The sequence below is a fragment of the Entelurus aequoreus genome, linkage group LG20 (genome assembly GCF_033978785.1).
Source record: "Entelurus aequoreus isolate RoL-2023_Sb linkage group LG20, RoL_Eaeq_v1.1, whole genome shotgun sequence".
In the NCBI taxonomy this organism is placed as follows: domain Eukaryota; kingdom Metazoa; phylum Chordata; class Actinopteri; order Syngnathiformes; family Syngnathidae; genus Entelurus; species Entelurus aequoreus.
The window spans coordinates 44,660,127-44,673,809 of record NC_084750.1 but is presented as its reverse complement, the minus strand read 5'-3'; the positions used below and the strand labels follow the sequence as shown (position 1 = coordinate 44,673,809).

Genomic DNA, 13,683 nt, shown 5'->3' with positions numbered 1-13,683 from the left:
TTTTACAGAAAGGGGATCAAGTTTCAAAATCGCTGCTGACCGTGGTAAAAAAAAAGTAGGATTATTATTAATAAATTGAATATTTTATTGTTAGAACATAAAACAACCTGTTTATGACCTTTTAAACAAGTTTTTAACTTGATTATATCGTAATAAACATAAAATAACAGCCATATAGTCATCTTTACACCCAATATAGTAGCCTTGAGTGTGTTCCACTGTACATTACAGTACTCACTGGAGGATCCTCCAAGAGTCATCGCTATGATTGTCACCCGGTCACTACAACATGGCCATGACGGGAAAATACTTTAAGTCAGAACTGGACTTCCATGTGTTGAAACCACGCTGTTAGCTGTATTGTCCCTCCACATCGCCCACATCCACAGTCTTACCAATGTCACACTAAAAACTGCTGGGTTAGCCCAGCATTAGTCGATTCAAGCAAGTTGGTTGTTTGTTTGTTTTTTAATCAAGAGTTACTTTAACCATGTGTTTCTCCAATAGTGGGTCAGGGCCCCCAGGGGAGATGTTCCTTATTTTTGTCTGCACTATGGTATTAATGCTAGAACGGTCCACAAGTCCGCAGCTAGGTAGCAGCAGTGCTCAATCTAATCCACGGGGGCTCTGTTCTACCCAGTAGAAGTAGTAAGTACGGAGCTAACGGAGGCAGAAAGATGAAGGATAGAAAAGGGAAAACAAACTTTTTTAGTCTCCGATACGATTTTGTTGGACTCAGATCCGATCTGATTTGGAGTCCTGATCTGATACTTCGACAATAGATTATAGAGGTGAAAATGTTTCATAGTGAATAACCAAAAAAAACCCAATAACACATTTTTTTAAAAGCTTATTTAACTAAATGTAAAATTTGCAAGTATTGTAAATCAGGTGATGTAATACAACTGTGGAATTTAATGCTACATAAAAAATGTATCAAAATAAAAGGGGCTAGTACACAATAACTAAACAAAAACCAAAACTACTTTTGGCTTCCATTTAAATCATTTGGGGTTTTCCCTCAAAGCTTTACTGTATCCAGAGTCTTACTCCCTCACTTTGTAAACAATAACACAAAATGCCCCAAAAATGTCATAATAAAGAACAAGAAAAAAAAAAGTCACTTTAGTATCGTTTAAATACTGATACTATACTAGGTATCGATAAAATTATAAAAAATTATTTATAGATCTGTATCGCTCTGGAATAACCTGCCTCAAATTCTCACCGGCTTTGAAAGTAAACAGGTTTTTAAAAGGAAAGTAATATTTTATCTGAGTCTGTAAATTAGTTTGCTTGTTGATGATTTTTGTTTGGTTTTGTATTGTGTAGTTATATTTATATGGTAATTAATATTCTGTGACTGTAAATTGTTTGCTTGTTGAGTTTTATTTGTTTCTGTATTGAGTAGTTATAATTATATGATTTTACTTGTAATTGTAATGAGTTTGTGGACCCAGGAAGACTAGTGGGTTGTTGTGGCAACCGGCTAATGGGGATCCTTTATAAAAATCAAAAATCAAAAATCAAATCATCGACATTTGGATCGATCTTCCCTATTTTACATTACTACATTAACAGTTAGCTGCTGGGTGTGTGTGTGTGTGTGTGTGTGTGTCGCATGCTTTTGAAGGAATCTTTCACGAGAGTCGTGTTGAATTGAGAATCGATTCTGAGTTGAATAGTTACCCAAAAAAATTGGAATCGAATCATTAAGCGCCCAAAAGATCCGTACCTCTATTGTGTCTTCTGAAGGAATCTTTCACAAGAGTCGTGTTGAACTGAGAATCGATTCAGTGTTGAATCGTCACCCAAAAAAATTGGAATCGAATCATGAAGCGCCTAAATATCCCTACCTCTACTAATTGTGTCTTCTGAAGGAATCTTCCACGAATAATGAAGCGCTTAAAGATCCCTACCTCTAGTAATTGTGTCTTCTGAAGGAATCTTCCACGAGAGTCATGTTGAACTGAGAATCGGTTCGGAGTTGAATCGTCACCCAAAAAATTGGAATCGAATCATAAAGCGCCCAAATATCCCTATCTCTAGTAATTGTGTCTTCTGAAGGAATCTTTCACGAAAATTGCGTTGGATTGAAAATCGATTCTGCGTTGAATCGTCACCCAAAAAAATCTGAATCGAATCATTAAGCGCCCAAATATCCCTACTTCTAGTAATTGTGTCTTCTAAAGGAATCTTTCAAGAAAATCGCATTGAATTGAGAATCGATTCTGAGTTGAATTGTCACCCAAAAAAATTGGAATCGAATCATGAAGCGCCCAAAAAGCCCTACCTCTACTAACTGTGTCTTCTGAAGGAATCTTTCACAAGAGTCGTGTTGAACTGAGAATCGATTCAGTGTTGAATCGTCACCCAAAAAAATCGGAATTGAATCATGAAGCGCCCAAAGATCCCTACCTCTACTAATTGTGTCTTCTGAAGGAATCTTCCACGAGAGTCATGTTGAACTGAGAATCGGTTCGGAGTTGAATCGTCACCCAAAAAATTGGAATCGAATCATTAAGCGCCCATATATCCCTATCTCTAGTAATTGTGTCTTCTGAAGGAATCTTTCACGAAAATCGCGTTGGATTGAAAATCGATTCTGCGTTGAATCGTCACCCAAAAAAATCGGAATTGAATCATGAAGCGTCCAAATATCCCTACCTCTACTAATTGTGTCTTCTGAAGGAATATTTCACGAGAATCATGTTGAACTGAGAATCGATTCGGAGTTGAATCGTCACCCAAAAAATTGGAATCGAATCATAAAGCGCCCAAATATCCCTACCTCTACTAATTGTGTCTTCTGAAGGAATCTTTCACGAAAATCGCGTTGGATTGAAAATCGATTCTGCGTTGAATCGTCACCCAAAAAAAATCGGAATTGAATCATGAAGCGTCCAAATATCCCTACCTCTACTAATTTTGTCTTCTGAAGGAATCTTCCACGAATAATGAAGCACTTAAAGATCCCTACCTCTAGTAATTGTGTCTTCTGAAGGAATCTTTCACGAGAATCATGTTGAACTGAGAATCGATTCTGAGTTGAATCGTCACCCAAAAAAATCTGAATTGAATCATTAAGCGCCCAAATATCCCTACCTCTAGTAATTGTCTTCTAAAGGAATCTTTCACGAAAATCACGTTGAATTGAGAATCGATTCTGAGTTGAATCGTCACCCAAAAAAATTGGAATCGAATCATGAAGCGCCCAAAAAGCCCTACCTCTACTAATTGTGTCTTCTGAAGGAATCTTTCACGAGAGTCGTGTTGAATTGAGAATTGATTCTGAGTTGAATCGTCACCCCAAAAAAGTCAGAATCGAATCATGAAGCGCCCAAATATCCCTACCTCTACTAATTGTGTCTTCTGAAGGAATCTTTCACAAAAATCACGTTGAATTGAGGATCGATTCCGAGTTGAATCATCACCCAAAAAAATTGGAATCGAATCATGAAGCGCCCAAATATCCCTACCTCTACTAATTGTGTCTTCTGAAGGAATCTTTCAGGTGAGTACAATCTTTAAGTGCTACACAGCTGCGATAAAGATGGCCAATCAGTTACAAAAGGCAAATATTGGTCTCTAATACAGAACGTAACCCACACAAATATTATCAAGTTCTCAATATCAATTTGAAGCAGGGGGATTGTGGAAAAATTTCGTCCCCCATTTTGAAGCACTACTCTAACCTAACATATTTTGTAAAAGTGAAAGCAGAAGCTGCACGATAAAAAAAAAAAAGTAAACATGGAGCATCTTCTTTGAGGGCTAGTCAAAGTGAAACTAAGTGACTCATCAAACGTAAACCCTGCAATGGTTGCATGTTCAAGCCTAAAAGGTCAAAACTTGCCCAGTTTACCATACTAGAGATGACACATAAGAAACACAACAAAATACCAACAAATTCCCCTTTTACCAGTCTTAACAGTGTCGTAATTACTTCTCACTGGCCATAAAGCAGGTGATCATGTGACCTCTTACATAATTATACAAGAGGAATTGTATGCATGTGCAATAATAATAAACCTTAAACTACATTTAGAGGGAGGCGGGGTGGGCTTCTGCCAGGCAGCGAGCAGTGATTGGCCAGAGCCTGCTAGACTGGCCCCCAGACAGAGCGCCGATTGGCTGAAAAAAGCCCCAAGCCCCGCCCACCGGGTGCCGCCCCAGACCTGTTGTATGTTGAAGCGTTGCGTTCAAGCGCCGACGAGTTTAGAGGCTTTCTCTCCACCGCGCTGACAAGAACCAGCAGAGACGCACTGGGAAGAATCAATTAGAACATTGGAGAGAGAAAAAAAAAAAAAGAGAAAAAAAAAAAGCACTTTCGTCGCTTCGCCGCCGGATACGCGACTCGACCTGGGGTTTGGATTAACTTCGGGCCGACGCTTTTTTTTAGTTTTTTCTTTTTCATTTGCTTTGGGGAAGACAAAGAAGACAATGGGCTCGCAGTCGTCCAAGGGAGAGGTGGCCGTGGAGGCCAACGCCGCCGCCGCCGCCGCCGATGCCGCGGCTGTCAAAACCAACGGACAGGTAATGCCATTTCATTCATTCCACAAGGCAATTAATTAATTACACAAGCGCCAGTTTGCGGGCGAGATGCATCTTTCACGTGTTGAAGCTGATCCTGCAGGAGTCAGGTGTGGCTTAATTGCAGCATCCTCGCAACTTGAAAAAAGGATGTGTTCATTTGATCAAAATGCAAGAAATGCAAGAAAACGGGGGAGGGGGGGCGTCTTGAACGCACCTTTTTTTTTTCTACGAATGTGCACCTTTCCCGTTTTATCCGATTTAATTAACCAGTGGATTTAGTTGCGATCATCAGTGAGGGTTTTAGTGGAACATTTTTGGACCGATTTAGTGGAAAAGACGAGACGCGTCTTTGTTGAGGGTCTGTCTGGTACCCGCGCCTCTACCGCCGCCTGTCGACCGGCCAAGGAGCTGCAAGGCGTCGCCTCTCTTAATTGATGAGCACGACGATGCTCTGCAAAATGATCACACATTCTCAAGAAAAACCATCGGATGTTGGATATTTTGCCTTTTGGTGCAGTTTTATGTTTTTTTTTTTTTTTTTTTGCAGGAGAACGGCCACGTGAAGACCAATGGCGACGTCTCCACTAAGCCTGACGGGGACGCTGCCGCCACCAACGGCTCGGCCGAGGCCGCCAAGGAGCCGGAGGCCGGCGCCGAGGGCGACGCCATCGAGCCGGCGCCCGCCGCCGCCGACGGCGAGGCGACCAAAGCCGAGGGCGAGGCGGCCAAACCTGAGGGCGAGGCGGCCGCCAAGGAGACCCCCAAGAAGAAGAAGAAGAAGTTCTCCCTGAAGAAGTCCTTCAACTTCAAACTCAACCTGAAGAAGAGCAAGAAGAACGAGGCGGTCAAGGAGGAGGCGGCCGCCGCGGAGGAGGAGAAGCCGGCTGAAAATGGCGCCGCCGCCGTGGACGAGAAGAAGGAGGAGGCGAAGGAGGAGGCTCAAGCCGAGGCCCCGAAAGCAGAGGAGGGGGCTGCCAAAGAGGACGCCCCCAAGGAAGAGGCCAAGGAGGCAGCTGCCCCCGAGGCCTCCAAACCCACAGAGGAGAGCAGCTCGACCCCCGCCCCCTCTGAAAAGAAGGAGTGATTGGACGCACACAAACTGGCTGAACTGTTTTTCAAAGAAAGAGAGAGAGAGAGAATTTAAGAGTATATATATATATTGTTATATATATGTGTATATGTATACATATGTATATGGATATATGTATATGTAAATATATACACATGTATGTGAGAGACTCCTTTCGACGTGCCACTTTCTTCGTCAAGACGACAGACTAGATTCACCCGGTCACTTCCCGCTCGACATCTGGACCTCGACGGACTTTTCAAGGCTGCGGCGAGACGACACCACCAAGCACACGCGGTCGGACCACCACGACGACACCAACGGAGGACGCGTCTTATTTCCGCCCACCTCCCGGCTCTATAGATGCCCCCTCGGCGACGGGAAGAAGAGGACACCAACACCACTTGAAAAGACTGTTCAACAGCGGGGGGAGGGGGGGGGGGCGACAACAACAACAACAAAAATAGAAAACAAGAAATCGGGGAAAATTCAAGAGACTCGCCAACTTTTTACATTCCTATATTTTAACCCAAATTTGAAGTATTTTGTGGTGTATTATAGAGAACCATCTTGAAAAAAAAAAAGAAGTCTTGTTTGTTAAAAAAAAACAAAAAAAAAACTGGAGACAAGTTTGATTTTTACCTTACTATGGAATAAAATAAAAAGAACACTTCAGCTTGCTATGTTCACTGTTGCGGTTTGATATGAAGCAGAGTCGTTTATCTGTCGTGTGTGAGCCTGAATCTGCTTTGTCTCTGTAAATACAATTGGGATTGATTTCTGTTCTTTATTTTGCTAATGTTGACAAATGTTACTGGTTTTATTGTAAAGTTGATAATGGTAAATAAATGTTGGTTACCTGCCCGTGGATGTGGCTTTATGATCATTTGCGCCGTGCAACACACACCTTGAGTCATTCCTCTCAGTGACCTACTTTAACAGCACAAAAGGCACATTTCTGACATTACTTTATCATTAAAATTTAGCATGTGGAGGTGAAAATACTTATTTAATGACATATTCATCATTTAAGTATACTTAAAGCCCCTAAGGACTTTTTAAACATAAATACAAGCCTAGTGCTGCTCTGTAAGTGACACTAAAATCCCATTAAAAGCCTAGTCTCATTAATTTAACACAAATATTTCACATTTATGAGGATTAGACGACAGATTAATGCATGTTTATTCTGCGTGCACTTAAGCGCGCCTGACATAATTGAACACACCAACCTTTCCATGTTATGGCCGACCATCCCTGACTGGCATCACCTCCCCACTGTTGCACGTCAGCAGAATTGCTTGGATTGGGTGCAGCTGGTTTGGGCTCCGGCGACCCCGAAAGGGACAAGCGGTAGGAAATGGATGGATGGCTTGGAAGGAAGAAGCCTTCTTCAACATGCATGGGGGAGAAAAAAAGCAGGAATCACCTCGTTCACATGTTCATAATAGCTTGCAAACATTTTTTAATCAAGCTTTCTTCATTTAAGACGAGTGCGTGTCAGTTCTAAAAAGAAAAACGACCTTAATTCAAAATATATTTTTATTTTTATACATGCGTTTTTTGCATCATAAAAAGGATGAATGCATTTCTCTTCCAGTTAGGGTAAATTGAGGTTGGCCAACACCGCCATCTGGCGGTCATTAGTTTAATTGCAGGCCACCTGTTAAAACAACACACTGAGCGGTTTTCTAATGTAATACTTTTTTACATGATAACGCAGTGTTTTTAAATTTTTATAAGCAAGATATTACTTATTTAAAGTAAAATATCGCGTTCCATAAAAAGTATTTTGACAATTTCTAACAAGTTGTTAGAAACAATTAGAACGTCCTCACTACCGAACATACGAACTAGAAAAATAGTTATTTAAATTACTTACTCTGGTATTTCAGAAAACTGCTGTGGTTTTAATGTGATGAAATGCCGGCTTTCACGTCAAAACTATCCGACTAAACGTCCACATTTACTCAAAAATACATAAATCAATCAGAATGACTTTTAATAGACGTCGTCATCTTGGACTTAATGTCGTAAATCGACGACTTGCGTCGCAAAAGGGTCGTAAATGAAAACTTGCAACTAACCAGGAGCGTTTAAGAGCCTTATTTGTTTACATTTGTGGAAAACATGTCCGAAAATATGCCGACTTGTAAAAATGTTTCTATTTTAAAGCATTCATGTTGTATCCTTAGTATGTACACTATATTGCCAAAAGTATTTGTCCACCCATCCAAATGATGACAATCAGGTGTCCTAATCACTAATCACAGGTGTATCAAATCCAGCACTTAGGCATGGAGACTGTTTCTACAAACATTTGTGAAAGAATGGGCCGCTCTCAGTGATTTCCAGCGTGGAACTGTCATAGGATGCCACCTGTGCAACAAATCCAGTCCTGACATGTCCTCGCTCCTAAATATTCCAAAGTCAACTTTATTATACGAAAAGTGAAGAGTTTGGGAACAACAGCAACTCAGCCACCAAGTGGTAGGCCAGGTAAACTGACAGAGAGGTCAGCATAGTGCAAAGACTTTCTGCACAGTCACTTGCTACAGAGCTCCACACTTCATGTGACCGTCCAATTAGCCCACGTACAGTACGCAGAGAGCTTCATGGAATGGGTTTCCATGGCCGAGCAGCTGCATCTAAGCCATACATCACCATACGTGGTGTAAAACACGTCACCACTGGACTCTAGAGCAGTGGAGACCTTCTCTGGACTGATGAATCACACTTTTCCATCTGGCAATCTGATGGACCAGTCTGGGTTTGGAGGTTGCCAGGAAAACGCTACATTTCGGATTGCATTGTGCCGAGTGTGAAATTTGGTGGGGGAGGAATTATGGTGTGGGGTTGTTTTTCAGGAGTTGTGCTCGGCCCCTTGTGGGAACAGTTTGGAGCAGGCCGCTTCCTCTTCCAACATGGTCCATAAAGACATGGATGACAGAGTCTGGTGTGGATGAACTTGACTGGCCTGCACAGAGTCCTGACCTGAACCCAATAGAACACCATTGGGATGAATTAGAAGGGAGACTAGGAGCCAACATCAGAGTGTGACCTCACCAATGTGCTTTTAGAAGAATGGTGGAAAATTTCTATAAACACACTCTGCAACCTTGTGGACAGCCTTCCCATAAGAGTTGAAGCTGTAATAGCTGCAAATGGTCATATTGAACCCTATGGGTTAGGAATGGGATGGCACTTCAAGTTCGAGTCAAGGCAGGTGGCCAAATACTTTTGGCAATATAGTGTATGTTTCTTCTAAATATTGACTTGAAGTATTCAACAAATGTAATCAATGTTAAATTTTGCACAAATGTGTCAGTGATTGGTTTATTAATTGACCTGTGTGTGTGTGTGTGTGTAGTGAGGTTGCCACTAATGTGACAGCCATTAGACCTAAGACCACAAACCTCATAATACCAGCCGAGTAAGCAAATAACAATACAATGCAAAATAAATTACATTATATCACATGCGGCTATTCTACTCTTGCAGCAAACAAAGATAAAGCGACAAAAAGCATACACGAGTACAACCAAACTGGGAACACCTGCTAAAATAAAAATCACTGCGTTGATCCACGACGGATATTCTTCAACCGACAGTGACGGGAATCCTTCCTGTTGAAGTATTAAAAAAAACACAGAAAAACAATGAGCCTACTTTTATTATTGTTGTCACAAGGACGATGATTGACAGAAGAAGTTCTTACAGATTGGGGATCCCAAATTAAGTTGGTGAGCTTTTCTTGAGATTGAGTCACCAGGTAGAAGACTAAAATGACGAGGACAATGAGAGGACTGATAAACCTCCACGTAACCTGCCAGAAGATGCCGGGTTTATGTCCTGTCATGAATCTCACATCCTCGTTGAACCTGACACAAACACACACACAAACACACGCATTTGGATTATTTGTCAGACATGCATAGACCGTTATCAAACAATTTGTGTTCCCTTTCTACCTGTCTATGCCGTAGACGTAAACCACAGCGACCATTTCGAAGAACCCGATTGTCAAGAGAGGAACTGATCCCGCAAAATTGTCGAAAAGTGCGACCCAATAAATCCCGGAATTCAGTGCGAAGAGGAGGGAGATGATGAAGGCCCCGAGACAAGTCAGTCCTGAAACACACGTACGAAAGAAAAAAACATCTTAGCAAATAATATAGATTGGGGGTCGCTGCAGTGGACGTGTGTGTTTTGCATTCCAGGCTATTTCTGCTGAAATATGTCACATTGACAAAATAAATGGACCGAAAACCACTAATGTTCACTGCAGTGGACGTGTGTAGTTTGCATTCCAGGCTATTTTTGCTGAAATTTGTCACAATGACAAAATAAATGGACCGAAAACAACTAATGTCCACTGCAGTGGACGTGTGTAGTTTTCATTCCAGGCTATTTTTGCTGAAATTTGTCACATTGACAAAATAAATGGACCGAAAACAACTAATGTCCACTGCAGTGGACGTGTGTAGTTTTCATTCCAGGCTATTTCTGCTGAAATATGTCACATTGACAAAATAAATGGACCGAAAACCACTAATGTTCACTGCAGTGGACGTGTGTAGTTTGCATTCCAGGCTATTTTTGCTGAAATTTGTCACATTGACAAAATAAATGGACCGAAAACAACTAATGTCCACTGCAGTGGACGTGTGTAGTTTTCATTCCAGGCTATTTTTGCTGAAATTTGTCACATTGACAAAATAAATGGACCGAAAACAACTAATGTCCACTGCAGTGGACGTGTGTGTTTTGCATTCCAGGCTATTTCTGCTGAAATATGTCACATTGATGAAATAAATGGACCGAAAACAACTAATGTTCACTGCAGTGGACGTGTGTAGGTTGCATTCCAGGCTATTTTTGCTGTAATTTGTCACATTGACAAAATAAATGGACCGAAAACAACTAATGTCCGCTGCAGTGGACGTGTGTGTTTTGCATTCCAGGCTATTTTTGCTGAAATATGTCACATTGATGAAATAAATGGACCGAAAACAACTAATGTCCACTGCAGTGGACGTGTGTGTTTTGCATTCCAGGCTATTTTTGCAGAAATTTGTCACATTGATGAAATAAATGGACCGAAAACAACTAATGTTCACTGCAGTGGACGTGTGTAGTTTTCATTCCAGGCTATTTTTGCTGAAATTTGTCACATTGACAAAATAAATGGACCGAAAACAACTAATGTCCGCTGCAGTGGACGTGTGTGTTTTGCATTCCAGGCTATTTCTGCTGAAATATGTCACATTGACAAAATAAATGGACCGAAAACAACTAATGTTCACTGCAGTGGACGTGTGTGTTTTGCATTCCAGGCTATTTTTGCTGAAATTTGTCACAATGACGAAGGAAATGGACCAAAAACAATTCATGTCCACTGCAGTGGACGATCGTGTTTTTCATTGCAAGGCAATTTGTTTTCCTGAATGTGTTATTTTAACAAAAGAAATAGATCAAAAAAGCAAATGTCCACTGCAGTGGACATTTTGAATTTCAGCGCTACTTTTTACAGATTTTGTAATTCTAACCAAATAAATTGGCCACACAAGTAATGTCCACTGGAGTGGACGATTTTGTTTTTCATTTCAGGGCAATTTTGTTTCCAAAATTTTAGTACCGGTACCAAAACATTTTTTTGATACTTTTCGGTACTTTTCTAAATAAAGGGGACCACAAACAATTGCGTTATTGTCTTTATTTGAACAACAAATCTTAGTGTACATGAAACATATGTTTATTATTGTAATTTAGTCCTTAATTAAAATAGTGAACAGTAGTAAGTAAACAAACAAAGACTCTTAATTAGTCTGCTGACGTATGCAGTAACATATTGTGTCATTTTTCCACCTATTATTTTGTCTACAATATGAGGGACAAACTGTAAAAATGAATTATTAATCTACTTGTTCATTTACTGTTAATATCTGCTTATTTTCAGTTTTAACATCTATCTACACTTCTGTTAAAATTTAATAATCACTTATTTTTTTCTTCTTTGATACTTTACATTAGTTTTGGATGATACCACACATTTAAGTATCGATCCGATACCAAGTAGTTACAGGATCATACATTGGTCATATTCAAAGTCCTCATGTGTCCAGGGACGTATTTACTGACTTTATAAACATAATATGAATTTAAAAAAAGGAAAAACGATTTTGTGATGATAAAACGTATCGATGTAATTATAGTAGTATCGACTCGATACGCTATTGTACTTGGTATTATTACAGTGGATGTCAGGTGTAGATCCATCCATGGCATTTGTTTACATTCATGGGTGCTAGTTTGCTGTTAGCGGTGACACCGGTGAGCTATTGTATCCTCCTACGGCGTGTAGTGAAGCATGTTTAGCTATTCCAAGTCCTCCAGTGATAATGATACTTGGAATAAACTTACTTTATTTGTCACCAATCATTGGTACTTTAACTTAATGTTTTAAAGCACCTCTTCCTGAGGGTGTTTCAATGTTATAACTTCACCTTTATCTTTACTTTTTACACCAAAATGCGTCCATTCTCCCTTTTCTGTCTACACACTGTCTGCTTGTAAGTACTCTGTGTGTGTGCGCTGCCGAACATGCTCCTCGGCTCGTAAAACCAGCAATGACACGACGTGACGTCATGCCTGTAATAAAAAATAAAAAAAGAATGGGGGACCGGTACTTTTCAAACAGAGTATAGTACCGTTTTTGATTCATTAGTACCGCGATATTATACTAGTACCGGTATACCGTACAACCCGAGATGGGACCATGTTCAAGATGTTCCTCACCACAGACCTCCGCAGAGTCGCAAGCATAAAATTGTCCAAAGTGTCCGAATAACCAACGCTTGATTGAAGAATAATGTCGTGAGTCCGAATATAACGTACCGGTCAGAGCTTCGTGAGGCCACGTTTTAGGAAAGACCCCCAGGTCCCTCAAGGGCACCACCACTCCTTCTATGTTGCCAAAGAGGGTGGAGAGGCCCAGGCAGAAGAGCATGATGAAGAAGAGTACGGACCACACAGGAGAAGCTGGCATCTTGGTGATGGCCTCTGTGAACACAATAAAGGCCAGACCAGTTCCCTCCACACCCTGGACACGCGTGCCTGTCAGTCACAATGCAGGAGGAGATATATCGGCATGGTGGTCTCCTTACCTCGCTGAGGAGTTTTTGTATGTCGCAGGTCTTCATGCTCAAGCCCAGAACAAAGTCCGGATCTGAGCTGTTGAGATGTTGGAAGGCTAAGTCGTAGTTGCTCGGGGTGATGCTGTCCTCCGGGAGATCGAAGCCGTTTATGAGGGACAGGATGTTTCTAAAGAGGAAACCATGAGTGAGCATTAATACTGATCCGATATCAGATATCAGCAAACACAACAGTTATCGGATGATGTCATCTCCGATACAAGCGGTCCTGCAGCGTGTAAAGCTGGACAGACAGTTAACATCTGAATGTCCTCCAACAAGCACACCATTTCTTCTATTTTACTCAAGTCATTTACAAAAAGGTAATCTAGGAGCTCGCAGCTGCACAACAGCTAAGCACACAATAGCACACGAGACGTTTGTAATAGGTGTCCTTCATTGAAAAAAATTGCTGTTGTGAATAAAAACAAATAATTATAGTTGCATGTTACTTACACATACAAAGTCTCCAAGGTATCCAGTAACAAACGTGTCCACATCATTCAACTTCCTGTTTCATCTATCCATAGTTTGACTTGATTTGACTTTTATATTACGGTGATTAACATCTCTTTTATACTTATATTATTTTATAAATCTATGATTTATTTTGTTTAAAATGTAGATACATACATACCAGTGACGTGCGGTGAGGTTCATGGCTGGTGAGGCACTGACTTCATCACAGTCAGATTTACAAACATATGAACCCTAAAGAGTATCTTATTCACCATTTGATTGGCAGCAGTTAACAGGTTATGTTTAAAAGCTCATACCAGCATTCTTCCCTGCTTGGCACTCAGCATCAAAGGTTGGAATTGGGGGTTAAATCACCAAAAATCATTACCGGGCGGGGCGCCGCTGCTGCCAACTGCTCCCCTCACC

General features: G+C 40.9%; 2 protein-coding genes across 2 annotated transcripts in view; one reads left to right on the top strand and one right to left on the bottom strand.

Annotated features, from left to right (window-relative positions):
* Nucleotides 1-4,208: 4,208 nt before the first annotated feature.
* Nucleotides 4,209-6,469, top strand: marcksl1b (MARCKS-like 1b). The gene is made up of 2 exons (XM_062030153.1): nucleotides 4,209-4,536; nucleotides 5,084-6,469. Exons 1-2 carry the CDS (start codon nucleotides 4,444-4,446, stop codon nucleotides 5,618-5,620), a joined length of 630 nt encoding a protein of 209 aa, XP_061886137.1. The 5' UTR covers nucleotides 4,209-4,443; the 3' UTR covers nucleotides 5,621-6,469.
* A 2,492-nt stretch (nucleotides 6,470-8,961) lies between these two features.
* Nucleotides 8,962-13,683, bottom strand: part of LOC133636291 (sodium-dependent neutral amino acid transporter B(0)AT1-like) — a 36,300-nt gene continuing 31,578 nt past the window's right edge. The window contains exons 9-13 of the mRNA XM_062030152.1: nucleotides 12,772-12,928; nucleotides 12,503-12,707; nucleotides 9,577-9,736; nucleotides 9,324-9,486; nucleotides 8,962-9,231 (exon numbers count right to left, since the gene is read on the bottom strand). Coding sequence (XP_061886136.1) covers nucleotides 9,070-9,231; nucleotides 9,324-9,486; nucleotides 9,577-9,736; nucleotides 12,503-12,707; nucleotides 12,772-12,928 — 847 coding nt within the window. The 3' untranslated portion in view covers nucleotides 8,962-9,069. The remainder of the gene's footprint in view (nucleotides 9,232-9,323; nucleotides 9,487-9,576; nucleotides 9,737-12,502; nucleotides 12,708-12,771; nucleotides 12,929-13,683) is intronic.